The sequence below is a fragment of the Ranitomeya imitator genome, chromosome 1 (genome assembly GCF_032444005.1).
Source record: "Ranitomeya imitator isolate aRanImi1 chromosome 1, aRanImi1.pri, whole genome shotgun sequence".
Lineage (NCBI taxonomy): Eukaryota > Metazoa > Chordata > Amphibia > Anura > Dendrobatidae > Ranitomeya > Ranitomeya imitator.
In genome coordinates, this window is record NC_091282.1 from 1,214,055,062 (window position 1) to 1,214,074,938 (window position 19,877).

General features: G+C 51.0%; 1 protein-coding gene across 2 annotated transcripts in view; it reads left to right on the top strand.

Moving 5' to 3' along the window:
- Window positions 1-253: 253 nt before the first annotated feature.
- RTKN (rhotekin) overlaps window positions 254-19,877 on the top strand; it is a 149,241-nt gene continuing 129,617 nt past the window's right edge. The window contains exon 1 of one of the 2 annotated variants that reach the window (XM_069745013.1): window positions 254-605. In XM_069745013.1, coding sequence (XP_069601114.1) covers window positions 492-605 — 114 coding nt within the window. In that variant the 5' untranslated portion in view covers window positions 254-491. The remainder of the gene's footprint in view (window positions 606-19,877) is intronic. The other variant, XM_069745010.1, reaches the window with a different exon arrangement.

Consider the following 19,877-nt stretch of genomic DNA (forward strand, 5'->3'; position numbering starts at 1 on the left):
CACTCCCCGTATAATATCACACATGTAATACTGACACTCTCCCCGTATAATATCACACATGTAATACAGACACTCCCCGGTATAATATCACACATGTAATACAGACACTCCCCGTATAATATCACACATGTAATACAGACACTCCCCGGTATAATATCACACATGTAATACTGACACTCTCCCCGGTATAATATCACACATGTAATACTGACACTCCCCGGTATAATATCACACGTGTAATACAGACACTCCCCGGTATAATATCACACGTGTCTGGTGTTGTGACTTTCTCGGTGTCGCTCCGGTCCTCGGGGTCCGGTGGAGCCTCCTGTAGTCGGTGCCGCCGGCAGGTTGTCGTCCTCTCCAGCCGGTGGGAGGAGGAGTGGTGACAGATGACGGGGCGCTGCAGGCGGCCGCCCTCTCCTCCTCCTCTCAGGAATTCCCGGGAATCGCTCTCATAAGTTGGATTCTGGTCGTTCCTCGTTGTCGCCATGTTCTGCCGCAATCACCGCAGTCGGGTGACGGTGGCGCGATGCTCCGCGCTGGAGATGGAGATCCGGAGGGGGCGGCTGCGGAGGAGCGCGCTGCTGCTGGAGACCCCGCAGGTGAGAGCGCAGGTAGCGGCGGCCCGGGGGCCGGGACCCCATAATAATACACCGGAATGTGGGCTCCGCCAGTAACCCTTCCCCCGCCGGCGGGTCCCAGGATGTTATAATACACCGGAATGTGGGCTCCGTGCGGGCCGCCGTTAACCCTTCCCCTGCTGGAGGGACCCGGGATGTTATAGTACACCGCACACAGGCTGCCATTAACTCTTCCCCTGCTGGTGGGTCCCAGGATGTTATAATGCATCGGAATATTAACTCCTCCGGGCCGCCATTAACCCTTCCCCTGCCGGCTCTCGTCATGTGACCCGTAGAACAATCCCAGGGTCTGTGCGGGAAGCGCCCCGGGGTCACCGACCACAGACGAGACGAGAACCGCTCCCATGACTCATCCGTGACATCTAACCCCTGAGATACCGCCTGCCGAGATACCGCCTGCCGAGATACCGCCTGCCGAGATACCGCCTGCTGAGATACCGCCTGCCGAGAGGTATCACACAGTGCGGCTGAGATACCGCCTGCCGAGATACCGCCTGCCGAGATACCGCCTGCCGAGATACCGCCTGCCGAGAGGTATCACACAGTGCGGCTGAGATACCGCCTGCCGAGATACCGCCTGCCGAGATACCGCCTGCCGAGAGGTATCACACAGTGCGGCTGAGATACCGCCTGCCGAGAGGTATCGCACAGTGCGGCTGAGATACCGCCTGCCGAGATACCGCCTGCCGAGATACCGCCTGCCGAGATACCGCTTGCCGAGATACCGCCTGCCGAGAGGTATCACACAGTGCGGCTGAGATACCGCCTGCCGAGATACCGCCTGCCGAGATACCGCCTGCCGAGATACCGCTTGCCGAGATACCGCCTGCCGAGAGATATCACACAGTGCGGCTGAGATACCGCCTGCCGAGAGGTATCACACAGTGCGGCTGAGATACCGCCTGCCGAGATACCGCCTGCCGAGATACCGCCTGCCGAGATACCGCTTGCCGAGATACCGCCTGCCGAGAGATATCACACAGTGCGGCTGAGATACCGCCTGCCGAGAGGTATCACACAGTGCGGCCGAGATACCGCCTGCCGAGATACCGCCTGCCGAGATACCGCCTGCCGAGATACCGCCTGCCGAGAGGTATCGCACAGTGCGGCTGAGATACCGCCTGCCGAGAGGTATCACACAGTGCGGCTGAGATACCGCCTGCCGAGATACCGCCTGCCGAGAGATATCACACAGCGCGGCTGAGATACCGCCTGCCGAGAGGTATCGCACAGTGCGGCTGAGATACCGCCTGCCGAGAGGTGTCACACAGTGCGGCTGAGATACCGCCTGCCGAGAGGTATCACACAGCGCGGCTGAGATACCGCCTGCCGAGAAGTATCACGCAGTGCGGCTGAGATACCGCCTGCCGAGATGTATCACGCAGTGCGGCTGAGATACCGCCTGCCGAGAGGTATCACGCAGTGCGGCTGAGATACCGCCTGCCGAGAGGTATCACGCAGTGCGGCTGAGATACCGCCTGCCGAGAGGTATCACGCAGTGCGGCTGAGATACCGCCTGCCGAAAGGTATCACGCAGTGCGGCTGAGATACCGCCTGCCGAGAGGTATCACGCAGTACGGCTGAGATACCGCCTGCCGAGAGGTATCACGCAGTGCGGCCGAGATACCGCCTGCCGAGAGGTATCACGCAGTGCGGCCGAGATCGCACAGCTCCGCAGGACAGTATCACGCCTGATAGGATTAGATACAGGGGTGCTGATGACTGGGGCGGGGTGTCAGGGCACAGCAGGTACCCCGGGCTCGGCCCCTCTTGCTGTCAGGCCGGCGGTGGCCCCCGCTGTTTGTGGCCGTCATGTCATCAGGCTGCTGCTCTCGGTGTCTCTGGTCGGCACCTGATGGGTGGAGTAGTCACTAATAATACTGTCTGGTAATTACAGTGGAGGGTGAATACCAGAATCACTACAACTCCCCCCCCCCGGATGTCCTTAGGTGCCTATAGGCTGGTTGGCGCTGTGCTCCTGTCCTTAGGTGCCTATAGGCTGGTTGGCGCTGTTGTCTGGTCCTTAGGTGCCTATAGGCTGGTTGGCGCTGTGCTCCTGTCCTTAGGTGCCTATAGGCTGGTTGGCGCTGTGCTCCGGTCCTTAGGTGCCTATAGGCTGGTTGGTGCTGTGCTCCGGTCCTTAGGTGCCTATAGGCTGGTTGGCGCTGTGATCCTGTCCTTAGGTGCCTATAGGCTGGTTGGCGCTGTGCTCTGGTCCTTAGGTGCCTATAGGCTTGTTGGCGCTGTGCTCCTGTCCTTAGGTGCCTATAGGCTGGTTGGTGCTGTGCTCCTGTCCTTAGGTGCCTATAGGCTGGTTGGCGCTGTGCTCCTGTCCTTAGGTGCCTATAGGCTGGTTGGCGCTGTGCTCCTGTCCTTAGGTGCCTATAGGCTGGTTGGCGCTGTGCTCTGGTCCTTAGGTGCCTATAGGCTGGATGGTGCTGTGCTCCTGTCCTTAGGTGCCTATAGGCTGGATGGTGCTGTGCTCCTGTTGTTTGGTGCCTATAGGCTGGTTGGCGCTGTGCTCTGGTCCTTAGGTGCCTATAGGCTAGTTGGTGCGGTGCTCCTGTCCTTAGGTGCCTATAGGCTGGTTGGCGCTGTGCTCCGGTCCTTAGGTGCCTATAGGCTGGTTGGCGCTGTGCTCCGGTCCTTAGGTGCCTATAGGCTGGTTGGCGCTGTGCTCCGGTCCTTAGGTGCCTATAGGCTGGTTGGCGCTGTGCTCCGGTCCTTAGGTGCCTATAGGCTGGTTGGCGCTGTGCTCCTGTTCTTAGGTGCCTATAGGCTGGTTGGGGCTGTGCTCCTGTCCTTAGGTGCCTATAGGCTGGTTGGGGCTGTGCTCCTGTCCTTAGGTGCCTATAGGCTGGTTGGCGCTGTGCTCCTGTCCTTAGGTGCCTATAGGCTGGTTGGGGCTGTGCTCCTGTCCTTAGGTGCCTATAGGCTGGTTGGCGCTGTGCTCCTGTCCTTAGGTGCCTATAGGCTGGTTGGCGCTGTGCTCCTGTCCTTAGGTGCCTATAGGCTGGTTGGTGCTGTGCTCCTGTCCTTAGGTGCCTATAGGCTGGTTGGGGCTGTGCTCCTGTCCTTAGGTGCCTATAGGCTGGTTGGTGCTGTGCTCCGGTCCTTAGGTGCCTATAGGCTGGTTGGTGCTGTGCTCCTGTCCTTAGGTGCCTATAGGCTGGTTGGGGCTGTGCTCCTGTCCTTAGGTGCCTATAGGCTGGTTGGCGCTGTGCTCTGGTCCTTAGGTGCCTATAGGCTGGTTGGCGCTGTGCTACTGTCCTTAGGTGTCTATAGGCTGGTTGGGGCTGTGCTCCTGTCCTTAGGTGCCTATAGGCTGGTTGGCGCTGTGCTCCTGTCCTTAGGTGCCTATAGGCTGGTTGGCGCTGTGCTCCTGTCCTTAGGTGCCTATAGGCTGGTTGGTGCTGTGCTCCTGTCCTTAGGTGCCTATAGGCTGGTTGGTGCTGTGCTCCTGTCCTTAGGTGCCTATAGGCTTGTTGGCGCTGTGCTCTGGTCCTTAGGTGGCTATAGGCTGGTTGGCGCTGTGCTCTGGTCCTTAGGTGGCTATATGCTCTGAGTGGTGCTGTGATCCTGTCCTTAGGTGCCTATAGGCTGGATGGTGCTGTGCTCCTGTCCTTAGGTGCCTATAGGCTTGTTGGCGCTGTGCTCTGGTCCTTAGGTGGCTATATGCTCTGAGTGGTGCTGTGATCCTGTCCTTAGGTGGCTATATGCTCTGAGTGGTGCTGTGATCCGGTCCTTAGGTGCCTATAGGCTGGTTGGTGCTGTGCTCCAGTCCTTAGGTGCCTATAGGCTGGATGGTGCTGTGCTCCTGTCCTTAGGTGCCTATAGGCTGGTTGGCGCTGTGCTCTTTTCCTTAGGTGCCTATAGGCTTGTTGGCGCTGTGCTCCTGTCCTTAGGTGCCTATAGGCTGGTTGGTGCTGTGCTCCTGTCCTTAGGTGCCTATAGGCTGGATGGTGCTGTGCTCCTGTCCTTAGGTGCCTATAGGCTGGTTGGTGCTGTGCTCTGTTCCTTAGGTGCCTATAGGCTTGTTGGCGCTGTGCTCCTGTCCGTAGGTGCCTATAGGCTGGATGGTGCTGTGCTCCTGTCCTTAGGTGCCTATAGGCTGGATGGCGCTGTGCTCCTGTCCCTAGGTGCCTATAGGCTGGTTGGCGCTGTGCTCCTGTCCTTAGGTGCCTATAGGCTGGTTGGCGCTGTGCTCCTGTCCTTAGGTGCCTATAGGCTGGTTGGTGCTGTGCTCCTGTCCTTAGGTGCCTATAGGCTGGTTGGGGCTGTGCTCCTGTCCTTAGGTGCCTATAGGCTGGTTGGTGCTGTGCTCCTGTCCTTAGGTGCCTATAGGCTGGATGGTGCTGTGCTCCTGTCCTTAGGTGCCTATAGGCTGGATGGTGCTGTGCTCCTGTCCTTAGGTGCCTATAGGCTGGTTGGCGCTGTGCTCTGTTCCTTAGGTGCCTATTGGCTGGTTGGTGCTGTGCTCCTGTCCTTAGGTGCCTATAGGCTGGATGGTGCTGTGCTCCTGTCCTTAGGTGCCTATAGGCTGGTTGGCGCTGTGCTCTGTTCCTTAGGTGCCTATAGGCTTGTTGGCGCTGTGCTCCTGTCCTTAGGTGCCTATAGGCTGGTTGGTGCTGTGCTCCTGTCCTTAGGTGCCTATAGGCTGGTTGGTGCTGTGCTCTGTTCCTTAGGTGCCTATAGGCTTGTTGGCGCTGTGCTCCTGTCCGTAGGTGCCTATAGGCTGGATGGTGCTGTGCTCCTGTCCTTAGGTGCCTATAGGCTGGATGGTGCTGTGCTCCTGTCCTTAGGTGCCTATAGGCTGGATGGTGCTGTGCTCCTGTCGTTAGGTGCCTATAGGCTGGTTGGCGCTGTGCTCCGGTCCTTAGGTGGCTATATGCTCTGAGTGGTGCTGTGATCCTGTCCTTAGGTGCCTATAGGCTGGTTGGTGCTGTGCTCTGGTCTTTAGGTGCCTATAGGCTGGTTGGCGCTGTGCTCTGGTCCTTAGGTGCCTATAGGCTTGTTGGTACTGTGCTCCGGTCCTTAGTTGCCTATAGACTCTGAGTGGCGCTGTTCCCTGGTCCTCATGTGCCTGTAGGCTTTGATTGGTGCTGTGCTACGGTTATTAGGTGCATATAGGCTCTGATTGACCATGTGCTGTGGTTCTTAGGTGGCTATATGCTCTGGTTAACGCTGTGCTCCGGTCCTTATATATTTATAGGCTCTGGGTGGCGCTGTTCCCTTGTCCTTATGTGTTCATAAGCTTTGGCGCTGTTCCCTGGTCCTTATGTGCCTGTAGGCTTTGGTTGGTGCTGTGATCCTGTCCTTAGGTGCCTATAGGCTATGATTGACCACATGCTCTGGTTCTTAGGTGGCTATATGCTCTGGTTGGCCCTATGCTCTGGTCCTTAGATACCTATAGGCTCTGGGTGGCGCCGTTCCCTGGTCCTTAGGTGCCTATAGGCTTTGGCGCCATGCTTCGGTCCTTAGGTGCCTATAGTCTCTGGCGCTGTTCCCTGTTCCTGTGGCCTTTGGTTGGTGCTGTGTTCCAGTCCTCAGAGAGATCCAGCAAGACTGGCGCCAAACCAGTATAGGCGCAGCCAGAGACGTACTTGGCGCAAGCGAGTCTTAAAGGGCCAGGATACTCTTTTCCAAGTAAATATCAGGAAGACTTCAGCAGAGACCTTCCTAGGCCTGCTGTCGCTGGGCAGCTGGTGTCTGGCCGTGTCACCAGAGTCTAGTCAAGAACAGGTGGGCACCTTTGCAAGAAACCCTGAGACTGTACCAAGAAGAAAAAGGGAAATGTTACGGCCAACCCTGAAAGAGCACACCCAGACGGCAAGCACCACAAGACATGGAAGCTGCAATAACCAGCACAGACCTGAGCTGGGAGCAGGGTTACATGGCCGCCTGATGCTGGAGGAACTGATCAGGTGATCACTACCTCCCAATCATCCCCGACCACCCCCTGCTAACCTGACAGCAGAATTATTATTATTTATTGTTATAGTGCCATTTATTCCATGGCGCTTTACATGTGAGGAGGGGTATACATAATAAAAAACAAGTACAATAATCTTAAACAATACAAGTCATAACTGGTACAGGAGGAGAGAGGACCCTGCCCGCGAGGGCTCACAATCTACAAGGGATGGGTGAGGATACAGGAGGAGAGAGGACCCTGCCCGCGAGGGTTCACAATCTACAAGGGATGGGTGAGGATACAGGAGGAGAGAGGACCCTGCCCGCGAGGGTTCACAATCTACAAGGGATGGGTGAGGATACAGGAGGAGAGAGGACCCTGCTCGCGAGGGCTCACAGTCTACAAGGGATGGGTGATGATACAGGAGGAGAGAGGACCCTGCACGTGAGGGTTCACAATCTACAAGGGATGGGTGAGGATACAGGAGGAGAGAGGACCCTGCCCGCGAGGGCTCAGTCTACAAGGGATGGGTGAGAATACAGGAGGAGAGAGGACCCTGCCCGCGAGGGCTCACAATCTACAAGGGATGGGTGAGGATACAGGAGGAGGGAGGACCCTGCCCGCGAAGGCTCACAATCTACAAGGGATGGGTGAGGATACAGGAGGAGAGAGGACCCTGCCCGCGAAGGCTCACAATCTACAAGGGATGGGTGAGGATACAGGAGGAGAGAGAACCCTGCCCGCGAAGGCTCACAATCTACAAGGGATGGGTGAGGATACAGGAGGAGAGAGGACCCTGCCCGCGAGGGCTCACAATCTACAAGGGATGGGTGAGGATACAGGAGGAGGGAGGACCCTGCTAGCGAGGGCTCACAATCTACAAGGGATGGGTGAGGATACAGGAGGAGAGAGAACCCTGCCCGCGAGGGCTCACAATCTACAAGGGATGGGTGAGAATACAGTAGGTGAGGATAGAGCTGGTCATGCAGTGGTTTGGTCGATCGGTGGTTACTGCAGGTTGTAGGCTTGTCGGAAGAGGTGGGTCTTCAGGTTCTTTTTGAAGGTTTCGATGGTAGGCGAGAGTCTGATGTGTTGTGGTAGAGGGTTCCAGAGTAGGGGTGAAGCACGGGAGAAATCTTGTATGCGATTGTGGGAAGAGGAGATAAGAGGGGAGTAGAGAAGATCTTGTGAGGATCGGAGGTTGCGTGTAGGTAAGTACCGGGAGACAAGGACACAGATGTATGGAGGAGACAGGTTTTGGATGGCTTTGTATGTCATGGTTAGGCTTTTGTACTGGAGTCTCTGGGTGATGGGGAGCCAGTGAAGGGATTGACAGAGGGGAGAGGCTGGGGAATAGCGGGGGGACAGGTGGATTAGTCGGGCAGCAGAGTTTAGAATAGATTGGAGGGGTGCGAAAGTGTTAGAGGGGAGGCCACAGAGCAGGAGGTTACAGTAGTCGAGGCGAGAGATGATGAGGGCATGGACTAGGGTTTTTGCAGATTCTTGGTTGAGGAATGTACGGATCCGGGAAATATTTTTGAGTTGAAGTCGGCAGGAAGTGGAAAGGGCTTGGATATGTGGTTTGAAGGAGAGATCAGCATCAAGGATTACCCCGAGGCAGCGAGCTTGTGGGACTGGGGAGAGTGGGCAGCCATTTACTGTAATGGATAGGTTCGTTGGGGGAGTCGAGCGAGATGGTGGAAAGATGATGAATTCTGTTTTGTCCCCCATTCTGAGTTTGCAGACTTGCTGACCACGCTCTTCAGCCTCCCTTCTTCATACTTTCTCCTGCTTTCTTGTGATGGTTACAGTCTCCCTCCCCCCCCCAGACCTTCCAAAGGCGGTGATTATTTACAGAGACCACCAGAAGTACATCGTACCCTCCCTCAAAACATGGAGACATTCCCAAGCAGTTGTGGTGTCTATTGTTTATAGCGAACTCTGCTAAGGCAAAGTATGATCCCCAATCACGCTGAGTATAGGAGCAAAAACAGTAGATAGGACTCATTACACAGGTTGGTTCTCTGTTTTTGTCCATTAGTTTGTGGCTGGTACACGGATGCTAATGAGAGTTCCGACCTGAGATGTTTACAGAAAGCCCTCCAGAATCTGGAGATGAACTGGGACCCTCGGTCGGAGAAAATATTCATGGGAACCCCATGTAATCTTACCACCTGAACAAGAGACAGATCTACCAAATCTACCGCACTGGACAACTGATCCAAAGGAACCAAATGGCATTGTTTAGAAAATCGCTCCACAATAACACACCGTAGTCATACACTTAGAGTCAGGGAGATCCGTAGTGAAGTCCATGGATATGTGGGATGAAGGATGTACAGGCGACTCGAGTCACCTTGTTCTTGGTACAAATTTTGCATGCCTTAAAATAAGCTTCAACATCTTTACCCAAGGACAGCCATCAATTCTCTATGCTCAAAAGACAAGTCCCCTTAATGCCCTGGTGGCCGGCTGTGATCGAGTCATGACACTCTGAATAAGCCCAACCGTAACTGCATCGGAACGAATAATTTATCATGAGGTTTGCTGGACGGAGCCATCCCCTGAGCTTTGACCACCTCCCAAGCTAAATTGACAGAAGTGACTACAATGCGCCTTGGAAGAATAAAATCAGGTTCCGTAGTTTCAAACGGACTAGGACAAGGACTCCCAGAGAGAGCATCTGCCTGAACATTCTTTGTCCCACGGAGGTAAGAGATCGAAAAATGTAATCTCGTAAAGAGAACAAAGCCCATTGGGCTTGTCTTGAGTCCACTCTCGTAGCATTCTCTAAAAAACAGATTCTTATGGTGAGTAAGCATCATGAATGGGTTCTTAGCTCCCTCAAGAAGGTGCCTCCACTCCTCCAGAGCTAACTTGATGGTAAGAAGTTCACCATTAAACTATGGAGGAGAGCATGTTCGAGAAGAAAAAGCGCAAGGCCTCAGATGCGTTGTGGTGGAACCCTGGGAGAGCACCACTCCCACCCCTACCTCAGAGGCATCCACTTCCACCACGAAGGGCTTATAGACATCAGGATGGACTAAAACTGGAGTGGTGGAAAAGAGTATTAAATGCCTTAATGGTCTCCCGTCCTCAATTAGACACGTCTTCCCCCTTATGGGTAAGATCGGTGAGAGGTTTCACCACCTTAGAAAAACCCTTAATAGACATCAAGTAATAATTGGCAAATCCCCAAAAAACTGCAATGCCTTGAGGTTAATAGTTTGTGCCCTCTGTAGCATGGCTAAAGGGTGTGTAGTCGACGGGAGGTATGTGCCACATAAGTGCCTTGTTGCTGTAATGTAGCCCGGAATATTGCGTTGTTTTATATAACCATATATTTGTGTTTCAGGACCTGTGGTGATGTCAGACCACATGGCTAATCATGTGATAGATTACTGGGTGTGGTTAGTCCTATATAAGACAGGCTAATCCTTTACACAGCAGATATGTGTGGAGGTGAAACCCTCCTGAGTTTGTTCGGCTTCAGGACTGAGCCGGATGAACTGGACCCTTGTTTTCCTTTGCCTGAACTAAAGGCTATTTTGCTTTCTGTTGTTTTGCCACATGGTTTATGAAGCAATAAACCCAGTGAACTTTAAAGGAACACGTCTCCTGAGTGTCAGCCGTCGCAGCTGAGTGAGTGAAATCGCTACAATTGGTGGAGACCTGCGAGCAGCGTTCCCAGCGGAGACGTGAGTTTATTTTTGAATGTCCTGGGTCAAGGCTGTTGCAAGCCAGCAAGCATTGCCGGAGAAAATGGAGGACCTGCTGAAACACTTGGTCCAGCAGGAGCAAAGGCAGCAAGAGACCAACAGGCTGTTGATGCAGCAGATACAACAGAGCCAGCAGCAGATACAACAGAACCAGCAGGAGCAACGGCAGCAGATGCAGCAAAGCCAGCAGGAGCAACGGCAGCAGTTACAACAGAGCCAGCAGGAGCATCAGCAGCAGATGCAGCTTCTGGCAACCGCCATCCAGGGCAAGGCGAGCGCCCCAACCCCAGGTTTGGCTGATGACACCCACGTCCGGAAGACGGTAAGACGCGCATTGCAGAAAATGACTCCCGGGGATGATGTTGAGGCCTTCCTGACGGTGTTTGAGAGGGTCGCTGAGAGGGAAAAACTTCCGCCAGAGCAGTGGGCAGAGGTACTTGCGCCATACCTGACGGGAGAACCCCAGAAGGCGTACTATGATTTGACCTTGCAGGATGCCAAAGAGTATCACAAATTGAAAGCCGAGATTCTCGCACGTCTGGGGGTGACACTGACTGTCAGGGCACAGCGAGTTCACTCCTGGGGCTATCACCGGGACAAACCACCTCATTCCCAAATGTTTGATCTGTTGCACCTGGTCCAGAAATGGCTGCAGCCAGAGACCTCTGCGCCTGCACAGATGGTAGAACGGGTGATGATGGATCGGTTTGTCCATTCCCTCCCGAGGCCTATACAGTCTTGGGTTGCCCAGGGTGATCCCCAGAATGCCGACGAGCTGATCGGACTGGTTGAGAGATACCAAGGGTTGGAAGGCTCCTTCGGGAGGCAGCCCATGCCGTACTGGGGGTCCCAGAGGGCAGCTGAGTCCCAAAAAGGGGTGGTGCGTCCAAGGTCACAAAGGGCGGGGGAGGTGGTGCCCAAGGTCCCCACGGGTGATGTTATTTGTTGGAGGTGCCACAAGCCAGGACATATAGCTGCCCGTTGTTCCCAAGCCACTGAGCAGATGGACTGCAGCATGGGACGCCGTTGTTCATACTATGCGTATCCAGTCTGTAGTGTGAACTCTCCATCCAACGAGGGACCTCAAGCGTGTCCCGTAAAGGTGAACGGTCAAGCAGTAACGGCACTGTTAGACTCGGGGAGCCTAGTGACCCTGGTGAGGGCCACTTTTCCTCTTCACCTGCTCCCAGGAAAGAAGGTCGGAGTGCGGTGCATACATGGTGATGCAAAGGACTACCCTATGGCCAGGGTGGACATTGAAACGGCATGTGGCACTGAATCCCACATGGTCGGCGTAGTTCAGGACTTGTTGCACCCTATAATTATTGGCCGGGATTTCTGTTTGTTTTGGGATTTGTGGGGAAAGGGTTCTGAGCTCCCTGGCAGGGAACCAGTGAACCCTGGAACGGTATCGCCACACCCAGAGGCAGACAGCTTTCCTTTTTGTGTTCTGGTTGGGGATGAGGAGGAAGTATCCCCTACATCTGACATTCTGGAGTTAGAGGTTACCGGTGAAAATTTTGGGACTGCCCAACATAGGGACCCCACTCTGAGGGAAGCCTTTAATAATGTCACAGTTATTGACGGGGTGGTACAGGAGCCGGGGGCAGACAAAAGATTTCCCCATTTTCTGTTGAGGGGGGAATTGTTGTACCGGGTCACGAAAATAAGGGAGGAGTTGGTAGAGCAGTTGATAGTGCCGGGTCCGTATAGACGGAAAGTGTTGGACATGGCCCATTCACACATCTTGGGTGGACACCTAGGGGTGGAAAAAACGCAGGAAAGGGTTGTGCAGAGGTTCTATTGGCCTGGGTGTCACCGGGAAATAGTGAACTATTGCAGGTCCTGCCCTACATGTCAGCTAACTGCTCCTACTCCTCATTTCCGGAACCCCCTTGTGCCACTGCCCATTATTGAGGTACCGTTCGAGAGAATTGCCATGGACTTGGTCGGTCCCTTAGTTAAATCAGCTCGGGGCCATCAGTATATATTAGTCATCCTGGACTATGCCACACGCTATCCTGAGGCAATTCCCTTGAGGAATTCTTCCTCAAAGAGCATAGCCCGCGAGTTGGTCCATGTCTTTTCCCGGACAGGTCTGCCAAAGGAGATCCTGACTGACCAGGGTACACCTTTCATGAGCAAGGTGATGAGGGAGTTATGCAAAGCCCTGAAGATCTCCCAGTTGAGGACCTCGGTGTACCATCCCCAGTCAGATGGTCTTGTTGAGAGGTTTAACAAGACTCTAAAGAGCATGCTGAGAAAAGCTATAGAGAAAGACGGTAGAGACTGGGATTGTCTCTTACCCTATCTGATGTTTTCCATTCGTGAAGTTCCACAGGCCTCCACAGGGTTCTCACCGTTTGAGCTTCTATATGGCCGACATCCACGAGGACTCCTGGATATAGCCAAGGAAACCTGGGAAGCCGAAGTCACGCCCCACAGAAGCGTCATTGAGCATGTGGCCCTGATGCAGCAGAGGATTGATTGCAAAGGTGATGCCTATCGTGAAAGAACACCTTCTCCAAGCACAAGAAGCTCAAGCCAGGGTCTACAACCGGTCTGCAAGAGTGAGGCAGTTCAATCCGGGAGACCGAGTTCTGGTGTTAGTTCCAACGGTGGAAAGCAAGTTCTTGGCCAAATGGCAAGGGCCATATGAGGTTGTCGAGAAACTTGGTGAGGTAAATTATAAAATTCACCAACCAGGAAGACGGAAACCATTCCAAGTTTACCATGTCAACCTCATCAAGCCATGGCAAGATAGAGAGCCGACAGTAACTCCGTCATTATTAAGCAACCCAGAAGGTGAGGTTGGAGCGGTTACTATAGCAGAGACGCTATCGAAAACCCAGAAACAGCAGTGCCGGGAGTTACTCCAGAAAAACAGGGACCTGTTTTCAGAATTGCCAGGATACACGAAGGTCATAGAGCACGAGGTCCTAACAGAGCCCCATGTGCGGGTGAATGTGAAACCTTATCGTATTCCTGAGGCTCGTCGAGAAGTTATCTCCAAGGAAGTGGAGCGTATGTTGAGGCTTGGAGTCATTGAGGAATCCAAGAGCGGTTGGTCAAGCCCAATTGTCTTGGTCCCAAAACCTGATGGAGAGTGGAGGTTTTGCAACGACTATCGGAAGTTGAATGAGGTCTCCAAGTTCGACGCTTATCCCATGCCCCGTGTTGATGAGCTCATCGAAAGGCTTGGGCACGCCAGATATATATCCACCTTGGATCTGACAAAGGGGTATTGGCAGATCCCCATGGCGCAGGAAGCCAAGGAGAAGACAGCCTTTTCGACACCTGATGGATGCTTCCAGTATGCCCGGATGCCGTTTGGCCTACAGGGAGCTCCGGCGACCTTCCAGAGGGCTATGGATAGAGTCCTTGCACCCCATAAGGCCTACGCTGCTGCGTACCTAGATGATATCGTCATCTTTAGCCCGGACTGGGAGAGTCATCTGGAGAAAGTCCAAGCGGTGTTGGATGCTATAAGAGAGGCCGGGTTTACTATAAACCCGAAGAAGTGTGCCTTGGGTAAAGAAGAAGCTAAGTACCTTGGATACATAGTGGGTCACGGAGAAATAAAACCCCAAATCAGTAAAGTGGAGGCAATTCAAACGTGGCCAAAACCAGTTTCCAAAAAGCAAGTTAAAGCCTTCCTGGGAATCGTGGGATATTACAGGAGGTTCATCCCAAACTTCGCCACGATGGCTGCGCCTCTGACTGACCTGCTAAAAGGGACAAAACCAGTAATGGTTAAGTGGTCCGAAGAAACAGAGTCAGCCTTCCAAGAAATGAAAAACGCTTTGTGTAAGCAACCCGTTCTGATGGCCCCAAACTTCAAGAAAGAGTTTATTCTTCAGACAGATGCCTCAGATGTTGGGGTGGGAGCAGTCCTTTCCCAAGAACTACATGGGGAGGAGCATCCTGTTCTCTATCTGAGTAGGAAGCTGTCCTCATCTGAAAAGAACTACTCAGTCGTTGAGAAGGAGTGCTTGGCCATAAAATGGGCAGTCGACACATTACGGTACTATTTGCTGGGACGTAAATTTAGACTGATATCCGACCATGCCCCACTTAGGTGGATGAGGGAAACGAAGGGTAGAAATGCTAGAGTCACCCGTTGGTTCTTAGCCCTGCAGGACTTCAGTTTCCATGTGGAACATCGGGCCGGAAAGCTGCACGGTAATGCGGATGCCCTATCAAGAATCCCTTGTTTAGTGGGAGAAAGTGCCAAGCCCCACGGCTTTAGGCAGAGGGGGGAGGTATGTAGCATGGCTAAAGGGTGTGTAGTCGATGGGAGGTATGTGCCACATAAGTGCCTTGTTGCTGTAATGTAGCCCGGAATATTGCGTTGTTTTATATAACCATATATTTGTGTTTCAGGACCTGTGGTGATGTCAGACCACATGGCTAATCATGTGATAGATTACTGGGTGTGGTTAGTCCTATATAAGACAGGCTAATCCTTTACACAGCAGATATGTGTGGAGGTGAAACCCTCCTGAGTTTGTTCGGCTTCAGGACTGAGCCGGATGAACTGGACCCTTGTTTTCCTTTGCCTGAACTAAAGGCTATTTTGCTTTCTGTTGTTTTGCCACATGGTTTATGAAGCAATAAACCCAGTGAACTTTAAAGGAACACGTCTCCTGAGTGTCAGCCGTCGCAGCTGAGTGAGTGAAATCGCTACACCTCTCTAACACCACCCTTACCTTCACTGGGTCCATCCGAAACCCCGTGGGAGAAAGATTGAGTCCCAGGAACCCAAACGCCTGCATTTCTTCGAATACACGTTTTTCTTTTTTGACATAAACATAATGATCCTCTAATCTTTTCAGGACGGTGTGCACATGACCCATATGCGCAGCCAGATCTCTGTAAAAGATGAGGCTATCATTGATGTAAAAAATAACACAAACACCCAAAAGATCACAGAAAATGTCATAAAATGTCATTTAAAAGAATCTGAAACACAACTGGAGCGTTATGGAGCCCAAAGGGCTAACACAATACCCATAATGACCCTCAAGGGTATTGAAGACCATTGTCCTCTCATCCTCCTTAATTCAAAGAGGATTATAAGCCCCCTGAGGTCTTGCTTGGTAAACCAACTTGCGCCCACCAGTTAAAGAGGTCAGGGATGAGTGAGCGAGGGCACTGGTTACCTACAGTTATACGACTGAGCTCACGATAGTCAATATATAGTTTCAAACCTCCATCCTTTTTGGCCACAAAAAAGAACTATGCTCCAACCGGAGGTTTAGAAGGGCGGATAAACCCATTTGTAAAATTTGTCAGAATAGACTTCCTCGTGGCTTGCCTCTCAGGTTCAGACAGGCAAAACATTTTGTCCTTAGGCAACTTTGCCTCCTTAATAAGCTGGATGAAATAATAATCTTTATTTTTATATAGCGCTAACATATTCCGCAGCGCTTTACAGTTTGCACACATTATCGTCACTGTCCCCGTTGGGGCTCACAATCTAGAATCCCTATCAGTATGTCTTTGGAATGTGGGAGGAAACCGGAGAACCCAGAGGAAACCCACACAAACACGGGGAGAACATAGAAACTCCTCGCAGATGTTGTCCTTGGTGGGATTTGAACCCAGGACTCCAGAGCTGCAAGGCTAACCACTGAGCCACCGTGCCGCCTGAAACAGTTCTAACTTCTATACTGAGCTAATTTCTGGGAGACCTTTTCAGAGAGCACCTGTCTGAAATCTGCCACATACCAAGAGACCTGGGAGATGCAACCTTCTACCTGAGGTGGCCTGATAATGCAAAGGGATTGGCAGTTCAAGGACCTCTTAACAATATCCCCCTTTTCCAGTCAATAATAGGATTATAGGTGCGGAGCCAAGAGAGACCCAACGTCACAGAGGTTAGAAAATCCTGTAAAATAAAAAAGGCGTGCCTCTTCCTTGTACAGCCAACTTGTGGTGATAGACACTTGTTCTGGTTCTGCTCAATACTCTGGGCAAGAGGAGCATCTAACTCCATGGTCACTGCAGCATTCAAAAAACTAATCTCAGCCCCACAATCAACAAAGGCATAGCCCTCCAGACTTACCGCTAAACGTGGCAGCAACACTAGGAATACCTGCATACCCAGCTGGGGATCTCCAAACCCAACTAGGCGCAGTCGGTTCCCGCCGGCTCTAGACGTGGACACTCCCGAACCAGGCGATGCGAGGAACTGCGTAGAAGACTCTGTCGCTGATGCCATCTTCACTGTCTTAACTCCCGAGAAGTACCAACTCCATCAAACTGCCTGGGTTCTCACTCAGCCTCAAGACCGGAGGAGGGTCTGGATGAACTACGCCCAAGGGACAATTTCTCCCGACATCTCTCCCGTCTTCTCCGATCATGTCATTTCATGGCGGCCTCCAAAGGTGATGGAGGAGAGTGGTGCACTATCTTCAGTATGGTTGTTAAGCTCAGACAGGAAAATACTCTAAAGAACGGCATGGATCCACCCAGTGTCTATGGCCCACCTACGAAACTGGGATCAGTAGTCCTCTGCAGTGAGGTCTCACTGACACAACGCCAGCTAAGGCCACCCGCTCCGGTTCGTCATAAATTTGCCCCATAGCCTTAAAAAAAAATCATCCACTATTGAGCGTACAGTGGATTGCAAAATTATTCATCCCCTTGGATTTTTATCTACATTCTTAGATTATAACCTGTAGTTAAATATTTTTGTAATCTGATTTCTGTGTGATGCATCAGTACTAAATATCACACAACAAACCCTAATTGAGTATAAAAGGCCACAAAAGAAGGGTCAAGAGGATATTTTCCAAAATGTTATCATTTATTAATATGAAAATTGTACAGAATAACATCATGCCAGAATAGCACTACCATAGCAGGTTCCATGGGGATTTTTGTGAGCCAAAGTACGGCATTACTTATGACAAAACAATATTAGTGCAAAAAATGCAGATACTATTCTAAACAATGTAAAAGCACACTAAGTACATAGGAATAGCGCTTACTACATTCCTATTAGTCCCATAAGGGGTCAAACTCCAACTGGAGTGGGGATATAGACATAAATCACTCCTATGATAAAGTGCCGCCGTTCATATTAGTGCATATTGTTGAACAGAGGATATATAAAGTGTAAATGCCAGCGCCATAACTTACATGTGCGTCACAGGATTAAGCCCAGGCCTGCCGCCTCTACGCGCGTTTCGCCCGTCTTCGTCAGGAAGCCCCATAAATAATGCCGTACTTTGGCTCACAAAAATCCCCATGGTACCTGCTATGGTAGTGCTATTCTGGTATGATGTTATTCTGTACAATTTTCATATTACGGTAATAAATGATAACATTTTGGAAAATGTCCTCTTGACCCTTCTTTTGTGGCCTTTCATACCCAATTAGGGTTTGTTGTGTGATATTGATATTTTGAGTTTCCCTATTGCAATTTTTTCTTGATATCCTCTTTGGGAAAATTTGTTATTAATCAGTACTAAATAGTCGAAGTTGGTAATGTGAGAAAAATATAGGCATAAAGAAAATTTATGGGATCAAAGAACTAAAAATTGGCATGTGCACATATATATATATATATATATATATATATATATATATATATATATATATATATATATATCTTTTGCAATGAAGACCCTAAAAATTTCTGATTCAAGCTATTACTTTCAGAAGTCACATCCTTAGTGATAGGAAGTCCTCCTGTGTGCACTCTAAGTGACGTGTTTGTAAATATATACACTTAGGGTATGTGCCCACGCTGCGTCCAGGTGTGCGGATTTTTCCGCACTGATTTTGATAAATCCGCAGGGCAAAATCAGTGCGGTTTTCCTGCGGATTTATCGCGGTTTTTGTGCGGATTCTACTGCAGTTTTACACCAGCGGTTTTTAATATGGAGCAAGAATTGACATGCTGCGGAAAATAAACCGCAGCGTTTTTCGTGTGTTTTTTTTTTCGGCAGCATGTGCACAGCGGTTTTTGTTTTCCATAGGTTAAAATGGTACTGTACACCGCATGGAAAACTGCTGCGGATCCGCAGCGTCAAAAACGGTGCGGATCCGCAGTAAAAACCGCAACGTGTGCACATAGCCTTAACCTTCTCTGAAAGGCTACAGAGGCTGCAACACCATTAACGAGGGGCATGACTAACCAAACAAGACCAAGGAGATCTCCAAACGCCATGAAGACCAAGGAGATCTCCGAACAACACCAAGGAGATCTCCAAACAACACCACGAAGACCAAGGAGATCTTCAAACATCACGAAGATCAAGGAGATCTCCAAACTACACCACAAAGACCAAGGAGATCTTCAAACATCATGAAGATCAAGGAGATCACCAAACAACACCACGAAGACCAAGGAGATCTCCAAACAACACGAAGAACAAGGAGATCTCCAAACATCACAAAGACTAAGGAGATCTCCAAACAACACCAAGGAAATCTCCAGACAACACCACGAAGACCAAGGAGATCTCCAAACATCACCACAAAAACAACGGAGATCTTCAAACATCACAAACACTAAGGAGATCTCCAAACAATACCAAAAAGACCAAGAAGATCTTCAAACAACACCAAGGAGATCTCCAAACAACAACTATATCTGCAAACAACACCATAAAGACCAAGGAGATCTCCAAACAAGTCAGGGACACAGTTGTTGAGAAGTACAAGTCAGGATTGAGTTATTAAAAAAAGAACCCAATTTCTGATAATCCCCCAGAGCACCATCAAATCCATTATCAAATGGAAAGAACATGGTACCACAACAAACCTGCCAAGAGAGGGCACCCACCAAAACTCTCAGCCCAGGCAAGGAGGACATAAATCAGAGAGGCAGCACAGAGACCAAAGGTAAGCCTGAAGGAGCTTCAGAGTTCCCAAGCAGAGACTGGAGTATCTGTTAAAACAACCACAATAAGTTGTACTCTCCATATAGGTGGCCTTTATTGATGAGTGGGCAGAAAAATAGCCTTTATTTACACACACAATTGTATGGCACGTTTTGAGTTTGTCAAAAGACATGGGAGACTCCCCAAATGTATGGAGGAAGGTGCTGTTAGATAAGACCAAAATTGAACTTTTTGGCCACCAAGTTAAATGCTATGTTTGGCGTCAAACAAACACGGCTCATCACCCCAAAACACATGGTGGTGTCATGATGCAGAAATTTTTTTCACCAGCAGGGACAAGACAAATGGCCTGAGTCGCGGGATAGATGGATGGTGTGAAATACAGATGTTCTTGAGCAAAGCCTGTTTGTCTGGCAGTGATTTGTGTTGTGAATTCTGTTGTCAAGCTCCCTCCTGTGGTCATGAATGGTACTTCGGCTGGTTCTGTCCATGGGCTTCCTCTGGTGGATGTGAGTGGGGCTGCGGCTTCTGAGTTTCCTTCCACAGGTGACGAGGTTAAGTCGTTAGGTGCTGCTCTATTTAACTCCACTTAGATCTTTGCTCCAGGCCACCAGTCAATGTTCAGTATTGGTCTTGCTCTCTCCTGGATCGTTCTTGTGACCTGTCTTCCCTGCATAAGCTAAGTTCTGCTTGTGTTTCTTTTGTTTGCTATTTTTCTGTCCAGCTTGCTATTTTGATTTTTCTT